The 17,924-nt window shown below is 45.1% G+C and overlaps 2 protein-coding genes across 2 annotated transcripts; both read right to left on the minus strand.

Moving 5' to 3' along the window:
- Positions 1 to 2,777: 2,777 nt before the first annotated feature.
- Positions 2,778 to 11,169, minus strand: BHQ10_003842 (uncharacterized protein; the record flags this gene model as incomplete). Its single annotated transcript, XM_040876143.1, has 12 exons — positions 2,778 to 3,626; positions 3,676 to 3,993; positions 4,051 to 5,801; positions 5,853 to 6,003; positions 6,057 to 7,625; positions 7,679 to 8,687; positions 8,738 to 8,820; positions 9,661 to 9,817; positions 9,888 to 10,321; positions 10,380 to 10,648; positions 10,709 to 10,853; positions 10,918 to 11,169. The coding sequence occupies 12 exons, from the start codon at positions 11,167 to 11,169 to the stop codon at positions 2,778 to 2,780; spliced, it is 6,987 nt and encodes a 2,328-aa protein (XP_040732346.1).
- A 4,249-nt stretch (positions 11,170 to 15,418) lies between these two features.
- Positions 15,419 to 16,682, minus strand: BHQ10_003843 (uncharacterized protein; the record flags this gene model as incomplete). The annotated part of the gene is made up of 5 exons (XM_040876144.1): positions 15,419 to 15,779; positions 15,836 to 16,135; positions 16,201 to 16,277; positions 16,344 to 16,451; positions 16,506 to 16,682. The coding sequence occupies 5 exons, from the start codon at positions 16,680 to 16,682 to the stop codon at positions 15,419 to 15,421; spliced, it is 1,023 nt and encodes a 340-aa protein (XP_040732347.1).
- Positions 16,683 to 17,924: the final 1,242 nt, after the last annotated feature.

Below are 17,924 nucleotides of genomic sequence, written 5' to 3' on the forward strand. Positions count from 1 at the left end.
GGTCAGCAGGTTCATACATGCGACGTCAGTTTGACAGGCGACAGCAATACTGCATCAACTCTAAAGTCCCCTCTTAAAGAAAGAGCTGTGGATATAATTTCCTGCACCAAAGCTAAGCGAAGTGAATAGCTAATTTATCTACCCGTCTTTACGTACATCAACCAACACCGAAAAAGGGAGGTCGATCAATTGTGGATTCTCTTTATTTCTTGCTATGCTAGGTATGATTAGACTTGCGATAGAACAGTCGAGCTAACAAGTCAAGCTTGCACGGAACGAGTAATTCGTACTTACCAGTCAGAATAAGCGGGCACTGAGAGATACTCTCGGCCAGGTGGAACGATGTAGGGCTGAGCATGTGCTGTTTTTCCTTCAGGCTTCTGGCACTCCGCGCTGTGTTGCACGCCAAATAAGCATGTGTCGAAGCACGGACGTCAGGTCTACCGTCGGGTACTACTGTATGTACGTGCTACTAAACGAGAGCTGAACGCTCGGCAGAGACATGGGCGTATCACTAATCAGGGAGCAGATGGTGGCGTGCGTTAGTTTGTTAGTGTTTCTTGCTTAGGAAAGTGTTTGCTCCTGAAATGGTATAGCTTCGACTTGGTATACGATGGTGATCAGCTACGGAGTAGTAGTCAAGCGTGGTGTGATCTTGGTATACCGCAGTACATTATAGGTGTGCAGGTCCGACCAGTTTTGAAAAGCTGCTGCTTATCATACATCCTATTATATCGATGTGTACTCACGTATCATACCTAGAGTAAAGTAAGCGCCGAATAGGCAAGAAATCCAATGCAAACGCCAAATTGCAATCCATATCTCGTACATCGTTAATGCAAGAAAACAAAGAAAGAAAGATCTACGTAAATTGCCCATGCTGTATATGAATTCCCGCGATGACAGGAACATTCTGATCATGTCTCCGTCCATGCGCCTCAACTGGCGATGCTATCGTTGGCGTCGTACTCATCGCCGCTGCTGCTGTGGTCGGAGTCGCGGATGGCTGCGCAAGACATCGCCAATAGTCCAGTTCTCCCTGCGTCTCCATCAACTGCGTATAAAGTGCATTGATTTGATCCGTAGACTGTCGATAAGATGCCTGAAGATCTTTGTGGCTTGCGTCGAGGAGTTTGATGTGCGATTCGAGGTTTTGGATGTATCTGTCTTTTCGTTCGCGAAATGTGCGTTGCGCGATTCGGTTTTGTTCTCTTCTTCTCTGTGGAATGTCAGTCTTTTAGTTGTTTTTTTGGTGGGAAAGTGGGGAGTAGAGACAAACCCTTGATTTATTCTCTGGTGTGTCGTCTTCTGAAGGGGGACTCTTTACGGACCGCGATTTTCGGGGCTTCTCTTTTCTTGATGAATGTGAATTGTTTTGACTGTCTTTTCGAGAAAGCGAAAAATCTGGACTTGTTGTCGATGATGGGGATTCCATATGATCCGCTGGAGGGATGAAGTGCTCAAACGATAGTTCGTCATGTTGCAGCGGAGATGATAGAGGTATGCCCTTGTCTCCGTCAGCATGAACAATGTTTAACTAAGGTGGAATGATGCTCACAGATATAACAGCATGGTGAAAGTCTTTCAAATTCTGATCATTGTAAAACCAAGGTCGATTATCAAACATGTCACTGTTGCCTGGCATCAGGAGGACGTCGGATTTCATAGTGCGGTAGTTCATTGATGAGTAATTTTCTTGGTGATTCTACAAAACCTCTAAGCTCGAGAAACTAAAACAGACCAAGCGACAACTAGAAAGTTTTATCCGATGGTAAAGTAGTAAAGTATACTTGGGTTGTCTCGGGCGACCTCAGCTTAATATAAACGATAATCACAGCTTAGAACGCCGAATATCACGCCAGACAAGCTGATTGGATAATTAGACCGCACCCAAACTTGTGAAGATTATGGTATAAAAATGGGCATTATTGCTTGCGTTCACAATAACTCCATACACCATCCGGCGTACTCTCGGCTAGACGGGGCCTACCGTGGTGACGGTAGTTATGCATTACTTGACCCTTGTACGCCATCCTGCTATTAATCCATGTAGGCCGTTTCTTCATATTCACCAGACTAAAGAATGTATCTGGCCCGACCTGGAGTCTCCCCACTAGAGACATGCATGCCCAGGCGGATTAAGTAACTAACCAACTCCCTCGGATTGACTACACCCGTACCCAGATACGCCATGCTACGTACGTCGTACCGCCATGTCTTACAGGCAACCATCTAATCTGATCCCTGTCGGCCACTATAGCCCGGCCACTAATCGGTCTTGCAGGAACGTTTGAATGTTGGTCACTTTTCTCCAGACCGCTTCGGGACCCTCGCTCGAAGCGTGGGATAAGGCGGATGTCAGCCGCACCCCAGCTGTTTTCATGTAGCACAGATCTTCTCGATACGGTGTGGATTCTGGTGAATGATTTCATTGCTTTTTCGTTTCTAGCTTGTTTGAGATCTGATCAGTTCGGATGAACAACTGGAGGTAAGTGGTTAAATCCTTTGTAAGAAATCGCCAATGCAGCCACGTAGATGTGAATCCGTTAACTCCGCGTATTTCCATACGATATATAGAGTATAGTGTTTTTTTAATTAATATAGGATGAAAACGGTATAATGTAGATTTCATATTGGGGAGATGACCCTTTATTAATGGCTCAAATTGCTTGCAACTGTTGGGACAATCCCGGCTATTTATCTTCAAGCCCTTCTTTCGGCATCTGTGTAACCTAAAAACTTAAGAAACTAAACCAGATGTACCTAGGTATATAGAACTAGTTATCTTGACTTCTCTCCTTGTACTTCCGTGCCACCAGAAGGCCAATGTCCACGAAAGAAATATCTCCCAGAATTTCAAAAACAGCAACGTCAATACCCATGGTACTCGCAAACCAGTTTCGCAGATCGACAGCCGTCAAAGAGTCCACTCCGTATGTATGCATTGGCCGATTGATATCCAACTTCTCTTCTGCGACCGATATCGTCCTTGACAGTCGCTTAACCAAAGCTACAGTGATTACATCGGCCGCTGCTTCTATTGAGGACGCATCATCGAGTTGCATGGAGATATTTTCTCTCCGATCCGTCGTGGCAGGATTGTCAGTCTTCTCAGCCACTTTCACATGGTACATATGACGCCAAAGCGGCTGGCGCATTGCATTCGGTAACTCGAAACCCTTTGCCATAATTTTCCCCGGTGTCTCGATACCACTGATTGGCTGGCTCTCTCTTGTATGGGATAGTTCTGTGGTTGGATCACAGGCATAGTCTAACAGGGCCAAGAATTCATATTCAGGCATCGGGATGTATTTACCCTCCAACATGAATCGATGGAACAGAGCTTGGTCCTCTGCAAGCCTGCCATCATCCTCGGCAACGCCATAATCCAGCGATATAGCTTTCTCGCCCTGCGCAATTCGGTACTGTGCGAGACCGTCTAGGTAGTGGTTTGATGCTCCGTAGGCAACGAGAGTGACAGAGCCGATGACACCACCGATAGAGGCAAACATGACGAAAAAGTCGAGTCCTTTAGGTAAGACTTCGTGAAGATTCCACGCTCCGTCTGCTTTGGCGCCCATGTTCTCTCGCCACATTGAATATGGCATATTCTCGAAAAGGGCATCCTGTGTACTTTGTTAGTACCGTTATGAACCGTGAATGTGGGATTTTTACATTGCCTGATTTGGACAGATGAATGCACCCTTTGATCGGTGGCATGGTCGGTTTATATTCAGCAATTGTCTGTTCCACATCTTCCCGGATGGAGACATCGCAAACAGGGGTCTCAACGGTGACTCCCATTTTACGCAGAAATGAGATGCATTCGATAGCCTCTGCTGTTTTCCCACCGGAACGGGAGAGTAAGAGAAGATGCTTGGCCCCCTTTTCCCCCATCCATCGAGCGACGCTTCTTCCGAGACCTCCTAGACCAGAGATAACATAGGTTGCGTCTGGGGGAAACTGATATGTTTGTTTGCGTGCCTCAAGGCACTAGATACTCAATGATTAGCTTCTGGAATAACGTATATTATCATGTAAGAAACTTACTGTGATTTCATCTTGCTTCTCAACAGTCAATACCACTTTTCCGCCTTCTGTTTGGGCCCCTATCTCCTCGAATGCCTCCTTTACCTTTGACAAGGGATAAATCTTCGCCTCCACGAATGGCTTCAATGCCCCCGCTTCAACCAATGAAATTACCTTCTCCATGGCCGGGCTCAACATCTGTGGCCGCTCTTGAGCTATGAGTGCGCTGTTGATTGTGATAGTCGTGATGTTCGAGTTTGCCCGGTGGCTTGGAAGCTTGATGGCAGAATCTCTGTGGTCAGCAATGTCTACAAGAGTGCCAAAGGTCGAAAGACACTCAAAACATTGACTAATATCTTCAGCAACTGAGTTTAGAACTACATCGACACCTCGTCCTCCTAGAAGTTTATCCAAGGACTCGCTGAAACGCGATCGGCAGATGATGTGGTTTTCAGGCAGATTTGTGCGTATCAAGATCTCTTTCTTTGTTTCGTCGTCAGAAACGATATAGAGATCAACTTCCGCTGCTAGAGCCATCTGTATAGCGGCTTCAAGAAACAACCTGGAGCAGCGGACTAGCACCGTGTCGCCTTTTTGGATGCGTATAGCCTGATGTAAGGCGTATGCAACCGTAAGTGAGCCAGGTGGTAATGAGCATACTTTCTCGAAGGGCATGTCTGCGGGTAACTTTGTAACCAGTGCAGCGGGTGAACGAACGACAGTCTTGCACATCCCACTACCATACATCCAAAGCCTGTCTCCTGCTTGGAACCCTGCCTCGGGAAAATCCTTCAACACGACTCCACAACACCCAGTCCCAATCTTGGTCTCTTTGGAGCGACCGGTCACCACAGAGTAGTCAGCAAATCCTAGCTCAATAGCTTTGACTTCGATTTCAACTTCGTCGGTGTCTGGTAGGAAGATGGCATCCCTGTCCCTTTTGAAGTGGAGAGTGTCAAGCTGTCCTGGAACTTCGATATCTAATAAGACTGGTGTCACTTCCGTGACTGTTTCGACTGTTTTGTGTTGTGCGAGGCGATCCAAGAAATCTGTCTTCAGAGAATTGGCCTCAATGATCCGATTTGTATGAAGCATGCCATTCTTCTCAACAAATTCCCGCTCGTAATCTTCCATTGAACTTTGTATAGTTTTGTCCATGACCTTGAAGATGGTCTCAAACTGAGAAGGACTCAAGTCTCCCTCGTCCTGAAGTGCGAGCGTGATTAATTTGAGGTTATTCACCTCAAGTCGTAAAGACCTTGCGAATCCATCAATTACTATGTAACCAGGATCCTTGAGAGATTCACCTCCCCCTTTGGTCAGCCAAAGGATATGACTTGAGGACAAAAAGAGAGTCTTCAGCGTATCGTAGGTCTTTTCGTCCATGGATGTAAGTAACGGGTGCTCGAGTTCCGGGAGAAAGATGGATGCGTATTCTTTGAGTCCTGGAGCTTCTGCTGCCTCTTCAAGGGTCAAGATTTCGCATTCACAGTTATGTGACTGTCCATATTGTCGAAGCTCTTCTGCTACACGCTGTTGGAGTATAGAGTCCTTCTCCACAATGAGTTTGTATTCCGTTTGCAATGGCGACTCAAGTGAGCCAATCTGCTGCTCCTCGACCGCTTTGGAGATAATGAAACTCATTTCATGACAGAGTTCACTCTCGTAGTCCCGAAGAATCAGCTCAGTACCGGTAAAGCCGGTCTTGAGCATTAGAGAATTCCATGTTACCTCGTCCACCAGCGGTGAAAGTTGACGATTTTCTTCGGTGCCTGAAAGAAGAGTTAGCATGATATGATGGGTAAGAAACTAGTGATACTCACCTAGCCACCATCCTGGGAGGATTCCAAATACGAAACCCGTCGTCGGTTTGGTTGGAGTTGTTGGCTCTTGAAGCAGGAAAACACCGCCAGGTTTCAGTAGTTTTCGCACGTTGATCAAAGATTCCTCGAGAGATCGAGTGGCGTGAATGACCTATGACGATAAGTCAGTCTTATGTTCTAAGCCCAGAATATATGAAAACGTACAGATATCGCAACGATGAGATCGTACGATCCGGCTTCAAATCCTTGCTCCGAAGGATCCTTCTCAATGTTCAGAATACCGTAATTCATCTTATCCGAATACTGCTCAAACTTCTCTCTCGCACGGTCGAGAAACAATGGTCCAATATCCGTAAAGTCGTAGCTACTACACCGAACAACTCCCTCCTCTCCATCTGAATGGCGCTGCAGAGTTTCTAGAATGTGTCCTGTAAAAGTACCCGTTCCGCCACCAACCTCGATGATCTTCATCGATGGGTTCTTGTGTGCCAGAAGATCGATATACTTCAATAGTCTGATTATGTAGATCTCCGTTTGAGCTTTCTCGAGGTAATAATTATCCAAAAGTCCGGTCTCGAATAACAATTGTGTTGGCATAGTCTTTTGACTGAGGACATTGAAGAGCTCTTTGCCAACTTCCTTGTACAAGAGCTCCTCAGCCGGTCGCTCTCCGTAACTGGCTTCCAAATATATGTTGTCGTACTTGGCGCTCTGCTCGAGTTGAAAATCCATCCATGCTATATAAGCTTTTATATGCTGAGGCAGATCCTCAGGGCTGAAGTTTTGCAGCAGTTTCTTGGCTTCGCGGAGATATTGAAAGACATGTGTTTGTAGTTGTGAGTGATGAGCTGCTGGTTCGGGTGGCGCGGGGCATTCTCTCATCAAATATTCTAGTAATTGCTGGCTGCTAGCCATGTCAATATCGATTTTAGTATCGATGTAGGTAATGACTTGCTCCTCGGGGCTTCGAATTGGTCCTGACTCTGTCGCAGTCGCAACTGCAGTCGTTTCCAGACCAGTGACCTTTATAATCTCCCGTTGATTTCCACGATTCCGTCCAATAATCGACACTTTACAGAACCGGTGCGTTTCTGACATCACTTTTGTAAGAATGTTGACAGGGTCTTTTGAAAGATGCCCTAGTCCCTCAGCTGCAACCCACAAGGACTCGATTCTGGTCGGAATAAGTGTTCCTACTCTTTTCTTGCAGCCATTACTGGTAGCAGCAAATTGAAGGTGCATGATAGCGTCCAGTGTTGTTGGATGCACAACATAAGACTGGTCACTATCCTGGTACAAGGATACCTTTGCGAGAACTTCACTACTGTCGGGACTGTATTGAATGTCCTGTATTCTTTGGAAGGATGGCCCATAGCCATAACCACAATGGAGCAGGAAGTCGTAAAATGGCTTTGAGAGAATAGACCTCGCATTTTTCAGCCGCATAACGTCCGTAGATGGGCCACTTCCCGTGAGACTGTGGTTATCTTTAACTTGGACAGTGATCATACCTCTACAGTTCTCAGACCACCGTCCAGCAGAGTAAGACGAAATCACAAACTCAAAGCTGGAATCTTTTGATCCTGAATCTTGCTTTTGCGGATGAAGTGCTATTTGTGTTTCGAGTTCTCCCGCCGAAACGTCCAATGCAGCCGAGAAAGTGATGCTATTGAGTTGATATCCGAGAATCTCTTGAGGAGCATTCATTGTCCGTGCTGCTTCCATGGCCATGGCTAACATTCCAGCACCGGGATAAAGAACAACACCATTGATCTGATGCTCTGTTAACAAGACTCCTCCTATAAATGAAGGTTCACAATACATACCTTGTGGTCTTCTATCCACGGCATATCCTCAGTCCTCAAGAAATGTCGCCAACGAGGCGTGATAGGATTCCAGTCCAATGACTGCCTTCCTAGCAATTCCATATATTTGTGACTTTTGTGTTTTAGGTCACTTGTAATTCGACTTTCGTGCCAGTATCTCTGAGTGTGATTGAATTGATACTCGGGCAGATCAGCCAGGGCCATAAGCCGAGATTTGGAAGTCCCTGAGCTGAGCCCATTTACTGCCGATAGATTGACCATATAACCTGCACAGTGCAATTTACCAATAGTTTGTAATACTGTATCCACAGCGGAAACATTTCGGTTGAGAAGCGAGTCATACGTTATATTGGCGCCGCGACGATGAGATTTCAGTATTTCACGTATGGGACCTTTCAAAGCACCATGAGGTCCTATCTCAAGAAGATAGTCAACAGCTACCGCAGATAGATGGCTTCGGTCTAGCTTTTTTGTCACGGATTTTGGTGACTTTTTGCACATATTGTCAACCGCTTGGGAGAATTGGACGGAAGAAACCATGTTCTCAACCCAGTAGCTTCCATTAGATAAGTCGCTGGCTGTGCATTTTTCTCCAGTTACTGAGGATACCATACCCACGGACCGTGGATGCTCGTCCTCGTCCAAAGATGCCAACCGCTCCGAGTATTCACGAGCAATTTCCGTCATCTGAGGGGAATGATATGCTACATTGACACGAAGCTTTCTGTTAAAGACGTTAGCCTCGGTGAGAAGACATGCTAATTCATCAATCTGGCTTTCGATGCCGGACACAGTGATGCTTTGCGGGCTGTTGTAACAAGCCACAACAGGGCCCCATTGTCCCTCTTTACACACTCTCGCAAAGTAAGGCTCGATTTGTTCAGCAGGAAGAGCCACGGCTAACATTGCGCCTGTGTGCGGACTCCTTTCAGGCAGAGACGTGGCTAATAGTCCACGATAATAAGCGACCTTCAATGCTGATTCTTTGGAGAGAGCGCCAGCGGCATAACTATGTGACAATTAGTGAGAGCCGAGATCTTAGTTCAACAATGTACCCACGCTGCAGCAATTTCACCAGAGGAATGTCCACACACTGCAGATGGTGTGATGCCAAAATATTCCAAGAGATTCACCAGAGCTATCTGAAGTACCGTGCATAGAGTTTGACTCAGAATTGGAGTATCGATGTCAGGATTTGTGGAGGAATTTTGCATAAAGTAATCTAGCCACCATTAATATGAAGGAATCGTGAATAAATTGCAGAGGCTTACCATAGACAGACCATGAACACCCTATGCTTTGAAGATATGTATCTGACTCGTAAATACTCTTTTGGAAAACAGGGTATACCATGAGCTCTTTACCCATTCCGTACCACTGCGCTCCTTGTCCGGTAAATACGAAACCCAGACGTGGTGATGTCTCACTCTTTTGTTTCGGGGCTGATGACTTCTGCTCAATTGCCAGGAGATCTGCACTAGATGACGTGATGAAGAAAGATCGCCATGAAAGATGAGTTCGGCGCGAGCTTAAAGTGTATGCAAGGTCATCTAGGAAAGCTTGAGAGTATGTCTCTTGCACAACACCTTCTTTGAAGTGGTCGACATAGCTAGTGGTCAGTTTTTCTAAGCTATATTCACTAGCTGCCGAAAAAACGAGGAGTTTCGGTGGTTTGTATAAGGTTTCTTTAAGTGATAGTCCTTGACGACCTTGTGAGATTTCTGCTTCCGGGAGGCTGGCTGGGATCAGATCCTCGGGTACTGGTGGTGTTTTCACCGTGCAGTGATTCCCCCTTAGTCGGTAACTTTTCAGGAAGTTGTAAGCATCATCAACTACTATGTGGCTATTTGATCCTCCAAACCCAAATGAATTTATAGAGGCTCTTCGTAGACCATCTGTGGGCCATGGAATGGGACAAGTAGGGAACTAAGGGCGTAAGCAAGTGATATATACGCGAACAACTTAACAGGAATGCGACTTACTGACAAGAAATAATGTTCTGGGTCTATTTTCGGGTTCACATTTCGAAAATCCACATTGGGTGGGATGATGCCTTTCTCAAGGCATAGGACAGCTTTGATAAGCCCTGCAATACCGGCAGCACCCTCAAGGTGGCCGATATTACTCTTCAGAGCACCGCTGTCCTAGGATCAGTATCCACGTTGCTTATTTAAAACATAAGCAGCGATATTGTGGAATCTTCACGTACATGATAAGTGGATCCGATGGTGTACGGAATTCTCTAAAAGCACTTCCAATTGCCGTGGATTCAATCGGATCCCCTACAGCTGTTCCTGTTCCATGGGCCTCGCAAAATCTGGTCAATGCCATGCTCAATCCTGCTTTTCGATATGTTTCACGAATCAGACGTTCTTGAGAGTCACTGCTCGGTTGTGTAATTCCAGGAGTTCGACCATCCTGATTGCTGCCTGTAGAGCGAATAACAGCACGGATGGTGTCTCCATCTTCAATGGCGTCGTCCAATCGTTTTAAGATCACCACGCCGAATCCTTCACCTCGAGCATATCCGTTAGCTCTGGAGTCAAATGAGTAAGAACGACTCGAATGAGATAACATGTTCATGTTTGTGAGTAGCTGAAAATATTCAGGAGCAAACGTCAGATTACACCCTCCGACTACGCTCTGTGATGTGAGGTTAGCATGACTTCTCTGTTCGACAGACATACATGTGGTGACAAACCATGTTACATGATCTGTCACGCAACTGGCAGCAGGCCCAGTCGAGCGCCATGCCACTGCTAGAACATGCTGAATCTAAATTGACACTCGATCCCTTGAGGTCAAAAAACCAACTCAGCCGATTTGCGAGTAAGGATCCTGCTACTCCTGTAGCAGCGTATGTTGGCAAGTATTGGGGATCCCTCATCAGTTGCAACAAATAGTCCGTGGTAAAGCAACCTGAAAATACTGAGGTGTTGCTACCAGTGACCTTTTCAAGAGGAAGTCCAGCTATGAAAGTCTTAGTAAGGTATTTCCCATCTAACTGACCGTTAGAGCTTGGAGGATTACCATTTTCAAAGGCTCTATACGCGGTTTCTAACATCATTCGCTGCATTGGGTCCATTGCAGAAGCCTCTACCGGGCTAATGTTAAAAAATGGTGCGTCAAATAACCCAATATCCTCCTCGATAAAGTGACCGCCTTCTAAAGGTAGCTAATGGTTCAGATTAGTTTTGGACATCATGCTACAGAACTGATATTGACTTGATATCTCATACCTCGTCCCGCCTTTTTGTGCCTCGTACATGGAATGAGTCAACATTGAAACGATTCTCTGGTACCTTTGTCATGGCAGAACGTCCTTCCATGAGCATCTTCCAAAAAGACTCTGGCGATGTTGCATCTTGAGGAAATTTCAGAGAGAATCCAATGACAGCAATTGGTTCTATTAGGTCGTGGTCAACGAACAGGGCATCTAGAGGGCTGAGGTCATCCTGAGCCTGGTCATCTCTGATCGCACTTGGGGCCATGGTAACAGTATTCGTTCTTAATATAGAGACTTCAACATGCCAAATTTCATTAGAAAATCTCGGACTTTGTAACTATATATCCAAGTAACATGTAAGCTTGATAAGTATTCGTCATTCCTGGTAAACTACAAGGTAACACCTAGTCATCTCCGATTCGATCTTTGTCTTCAGACCGGCGACGGACATCAAGCCGAGTCCAACAAGGATGTATACGTTTGCAATTTATCTCGCACCTCAGTACAGAGCAGATACAGAACGAGTGGATAGACAAACCCCGCGCCGAAATGTTTCCACATGACGACGTAATGATCCATGACCTTTTCGCCTCGTCAGCTTCCAGTGTTTCATGATCTGGCGGTGAAAGGATCATCAGCCCCAAAGATATGAAGAAAACCAGTTTACAACAATCTGATGAGCAATAAAATGCACTGAGTGATGCCCCGAAAGGTTCAAGGGAAAGAGGCAATATTTTGCACGGCAAAAAGCTTGTGCCGGGTCGTAGATCTTCACCACTCGAGGCGGAGTGTCTACCCGACAGATGATAGAGGCAATCTTCGAGACTGGTTTGCCGTTAAATTAAATGAGGGTCTTCCTCTGCATAGTTCGGCCTGATCCTGTACGGACTTCTCCGTAAAGGGAACCATAATCTCCCACAGAACCCTTTCCCCCTGTCAGTTATAGCTGTATAGTTGTGTCCCTACCCAAGTTGCTAAAGTCCTTTGTTACCACAAGTGGGGATCACTCCTTATCACCACTACTTTAACTGCAGTTTTTTTTCATTCTAAGATTCGCTTAAAACAGTGGCGAGTGTCAACGGATGACTTAGGGATGAGGAAGGAAAAGACATGAGTTTGGAATCAAGCTGAGAGGCTTAGAGGCTTCTAAATATGATTCCAAATAGACTTCCATACAGAACTTAAAATATATGTTCTTACAATCTTGAAAAATATGGAGCGATGTTTTTAGTGTTTGAGTAGGTGTCCAGTCAGTGTGTCAATGTTGTCTCTGAGACGGACCTCCAAATGCGGTAATCATCTTCACGAAAAACCCTTACGTGGAGTGCGGAATACGCTGTCACAATAATATTAAAAAAGTATACTTACTGATGCATCCTTCTGGTGGAGACTCTCAAACAACTCATCATGATAAACCGACATACGTAGTCATTGATGCAGATCAATGCCCTTGTCTGTAGAGGGAATTTTACTTCTATAATAAAAGTACCCATTTTCATAAGGAGTAGAGTTTGCACTATATAAATAGATTCTCATGTTATAGTACTCAGGCTAACAGGTCATACCGCGGGAATAGAAGTCGAACCAAAATGTCTTTCAGAGGAATAGACATGTGAATATGCTTTTGAAACAAGATTATCACAATGTACTCCTAGTATGTGCAAACCTGCCTGAGTAGGAGTACACGAGCGGTGTGCAAATAGCTAAAAATTTCTTCGGCATTATTACTAGTCAATATAGGATAGCAACAATAGCATAGTTGACACTTGCAAGAAGCAATCTGTACTTCAATCGAATATTCTCCTGATTCTGCTCCATCTAGGCACAGAGTTGAATTTCTGCGAGAACAAACAAGAGGGATAGATACAACCACAACAATGAGATTACTGTGTCTCCATGGAGGCGGTACAAACAACCGGGTAAGTCTTATACGGGTCGCTACTACTTCGCTCTGTAGCCAGTAATCCCAGTATTTTAATTAAAAGGCATATCCAGATCTTCGAGTTGCAGACAGCAGCCTTACGTTACGAACTCGGCTCGAAATACGACTTTGAGTTTGCAGAAGGCTCGATTGTAGCCCCAAGAGCAAAAGGGGTTGATTCATTGGCTGCGGTTGATGATGATTTTTATGCTTATTTCCATCCCCTTCAACCTGAGACACTTGAAGTTGCACTCCAAAACCTTCGTGACTATTTAGCTGAAGAAGGGCCATTCGATGGTGTCGTTGCCTTCTCTCAGGGCTCTGCACTGGTAGCCTCATACATGCTACAAAATCAGACAGACACATCCGTGCCATTATGGAAGTTTGCAGTACTTTTCTCCGGGGAGCCAGGCGAGTTTGTGAATGACAGAAGAAAGGAAGAGTGTACAGATGGAATCATTACCATTCCTACTCTGCACGTATGGGGTGCTGCCGACACAACAAATCCAACTCAAAACGCTCTTTTAGATCAACAGTGTTGCAACACGACGAAGTCGAAATTCGTGCATCAAGGTGCACATGAAATCCCAAGCTCTAGTAATGATGTTGCAGAGATCGCACACCTAATTCGACGTATCTGCTAAAGTCAAATTTTACAATCTGCGAATATACTATCAAATTGCTAGCCTGTCAAGTTCACTATATAAAGTAAATGATTGTATCCCATTATCATTATCATGCTACCTTGGGACTATTCGGGACCGTTACTTCTGGCACTCCCACAGCACCAGCATTTAAAATTAAACAAACATAAGAATATACAGCAACCAATTGTATCAGCACCAAGACCCTATCCCTTCCCATCAATCTGCTTGCCGCCTCATGAACGTCGTCCGGCAGCGGGCCTTTCCCGCTCACCAGTCTATTGGAAAGCTCAAAAACTGCTTTTTCTGTCTCAGTCAATCCTTCTGGAACTTTGCCCTCAGCTGCGGCTTTGACCTGTGTCTCGGATAACCCGATCTTCTGTGCCACAATAGAGTGCGCATACAGCTCGTACACGCTGCCTGTGTGGGCACCCACGGCTAAGATGGCGAGTTCGCGTTCAGAGGCAGTAAGGAGCGGGTGCGAGGTCATTTTCATGATGTAATCGAATATCCCAATGCCATTAAGGGGCTCAGCGGAATGCCTAGTAATCAATATCGACAGATTAGCTTGCTCTAATGACTCATACAAGGAAATTGTGAAGGTGAATGGGAGTGAGCACTGACAAGTTGCATTCACTTACAGCAGTAATGGGAAGGGGCCGACAAGAGATTTATTGCTATCCTTCAAAATGAAAGGCAAAGCTTTGCTATCCCCAAATATTTTGAAACATACTGAGTCTATATGATTGTGTAGTGCTAGTCGATCGCCAGTAAGCGATGCTGGGGGAAGAGGGGGATATCGAGACATGCTAGAAGCTTGGTGGTTGAAAAATGAGAGTTCAAGGATAAATTCAACGGCGGGCCTACAAGAACACGGAGATTTCTGAACTTGACTCAAAAAGAAAATGACAAGAGAAACTAGGGCGCAAGCATCACAACAAGTTTTTCGGCTCAGCGTTCTCCGAGCGTAGGTAAGCTTCTTTGTACACGACTGTTCTTGATACGTTGCGGTGGTAACCTGACAGCTTGATCGACATGATACGACTCCAGGAGTCCACAAGTAGGTAATAAATAAGGCCTTAGTTAAAAGGCTAACGTAGCTAACTGGTTCCAACCAAGTAAAGATAGTCTGCTTGAAACGCTAATAGCTTAGCGAGTCGGCATCAACCCGCACTTTTCTTCAGGAGGATTGATAACCGACATTGAATGTGACGAAATTTGAGAATCACAGAATAGGCTTTCAAGGTAAGCTGATATATCTACGAAAAGGCCCAGGTCTTGAAGTTGAAATTAAGAAGATGTTCACACAAGATCTTACCTTGAATCACTCCGTATACGAAGTTCCCAACATAAAACACCCAGCTACATAACCAAACCTAAACAAGCTTAGTAGTTATATGTAACACATATTATACATAATTTTGAAACGAGTATTTATTCTTCAATTTTCAGTCATCCTAGTGGGCCTTCTTGCAACTTATTTCCAAATATTGAAAGTCCGGGTACCGCTGGAGGGATGCTATCCAAGGGACTATAGCTTGAACGTGGATTATTCTGACATGGAATCAAGTCATCCCGAGCCATTTATTTCCCTTAGAAGAAAATAAAAGTAATGGCGCAACTTCGAACAAACGATCTCTAGCCACTGCCAACAGTGGGCTAACAGCTGATCCAGCTGGTTTAAGTAAAACTGATCATTCGCTCCGATGTTGATGTCAAGCTACCCTGTCATCCGGCTTTTAATTTAGGTTGGTATCAATTTCCTCTCTCTTGTAGACGAGAGGTTGGTTATTAAAAATATGTAATATACAATATTGAATCATCCGTGTAACCAAACCCTAAGGACTGTAATTGATGCATTTATTTACTTGACACAAAGATATGTATACCACACAACTAAAGCATGACAACTCAAGGACTCTTCCATTCCACGGCTTCGCCAGTAGGGCTTAAGAATGCCCCGACTGCGAGTGCACGGAATGCCCTGTTCCATAATCCGGCAACTCCATATACTGAGAGGAAACGGACTTATCCACCAGGGAGAAAGTACCCTCGGTATCATCGCCAATACTTTTATCTGTCTTCCGAGTGTTTGTCCTTCGAGACTGCTGATTTGAAGCCCATTGAGCCGAGAACGCCTTGGGCGTCATGTGTTTGAAAATAGATCGAAGGAAAGGGAGGTTTGCGTTAATCAGTGCAATGGATTCTTCGAGGCATGTCCACTCCAAGCCGCCAGGAAGAGACCATGTGATATCTTCAAAGTCGACAGCTAGCAGCTCCTTGATGCGAATGATGGATATAATTGCAACACTGTAAAGGAGGTTATTAGACATATGTCTTTCGCAATGCTGCGAAGTTTCACTTACAAAATTCCCAAGCTAAAAATGAGCGCGAGACCGATTTTCTGCGCTGTAGGCAATTTCAGCTTCCAGATCGTGGGAAGCGGAAGAACCAAAATTGCAATATCAAGGAGCATGTTTCCAATTCCATTGATGATATACATGTCGTTCCGATTGCCGCACGATCCAGGTTGGCTTGTGTCCCATGAGTAGGAAAAGGGCCGACAGATGAGGAAGATAACGATGATTGACGCGACACCCCAAATGACAGTGGCCCATATAATCACCTTTCCGTATCTCTTGACTATCTCGTCCCTGCCGAAGAGACTATTGATAAGTGCACGTCAGCAAATTTTCTATGCCCTCAATAAGAACAAATGTGACAATCATACCGGAAATAGAAAGCGATGATGCCACACTTCAGGCAGGTCATTGAAAGATTGTATAGAAGCTCGAAGGGCACAAGCAGCTGTTGAATATTTTGGTTAGCTCCTCCTCTCCTTTTCAAATAAGAGTTATGCACGATTCCACGAACCTTGAGCGTCAACAGAATGTCTGGATAGCCAACATCGGCTGCGTGTCGCCCCGTTCCGCCCAGCGTGACACAGCACCAGTAGAGAATCAATTCCGCATAGGAAGAGAGCTATTTTCTTGGTTAGCTTGAATCTTAGTTTTAAGGCGTCGACTTTAGGAATACCAAAGCACCCAACATCAAGAAATCATCCCAGCCGAATGGGGCTTTCTGTACCAGCCGGTTTACGTATCTCAACAAAGTCATCAGAGTAGCAAGAACAGCTAGAACTGTAGATGCTACAACTGGCTGTCGCGCATTCGCAACGGACAGATCATATGGGCGCAGGGATGTCAAGATCATTGTGGAGTTTCGAGTACCGGACTCGGCAAAAGAGTGATGGAATCAAGGTAAAAAGCAAATTTTGATATAGTTGATGACTGCAAGAAAGCTTGAAGCCAATTTATGTTCTGCGCACCTCAGATAGCAGATGTCTGGCAAGGTCATGGGCATATAAGGGTCCTGAAGCTTCTCCTATTCTTTCCAGGGAGCTTGAATCTGGTTTGTCGCCATTGACATCCAGATTACGCTGAAATATACGGCCATGAAAAAGCTGGCACCTGCGATTTGCAGTCGTATTTCCGAATATAGAATGACATGTTGATCGTTCAACCCAAAGACAAGAGCCAGACCCACCGACAACGGTTCAACGGTCTAGCGGTTGGCCCTAAAAATCCACGGCACGGCTCSTCCGGGGGACGGGATGGACACCCCGGCAAAGCCTAAATTTAGTGACCACAGAGGCGCGGCCTACCTAGGCACGAACAGCAGGCTATGACGCCAAGTTATATACTAAACTTCGTTCAGGGGCCATATTACAAAGGCTTCCCAAATGCGCTAAGGTCTATTAGGCAAACTGCTAAGTAGCCGGTGCGACAGTCTAGCTTTAGTTAGGGCTTCATGAGAGACTAAACCTATAACCCGCGGAGACAACCTTGACATCCGACTGAAAATATACTTGACGAGTAATATTCTTTCCTATAATTTAATTTCTATTTGTAAAGGTTTTTGTTTCTGTATGGGCTCCTATCAAGACGATTATTCGTATAGAGGCTACCAAGACCTGTCTTATCCTTATTCTTATTCATTCCTCATGTCTGGTTTTCCAAGTTGCTCGTGGTAAAGTAGGCTAGTATTCGTCAATGACAAGCGTTATAGCCAACGCTAGCTATATCAGGTTATAATACGTACTCGAAAATTCTTTATGAGCTCCCAGCCTAGCATCCAGCCAACTATAAGAGGCACTGTAATATACTAAACTTTCTCTTTGTGCTTAATACTCATCCGCTGAGAATTACTCACAGGACATTATTCTATCATGGTTAGAGTCAATTGCTTCCTTCAGTGTCCACACTGATCCTTAGGCTACGCGAGCTGAAAAGCTAGCACGGGGTTGAAGGTTGAAATTGGGATATGCGTTTGATCTGCCAAATAATCCTTATAATATGTTGACTCAGACTGTTAAACCCTCCGTTATAGTTCGCTTATGTGGTGTTCCAAGTACCTAGGTTCTGGGCATGGTTGGCAATGACAACATACTCACTG

This window comes from Talaromyces amestolkiae (assembly GCF_001896365.1).
Source record: "Talaromyces amestolkiae strain CIB chromosome Unknown scaffold6.1, whole genome shotgun sequence".
Taxonomy (NCBI): Eukaryota; Fungi; Ascomycota; class Eurotiomycetes; order Eurotiales; family Trichocomaceae; genus Talaromyces; species Talaromyces amestolkiae.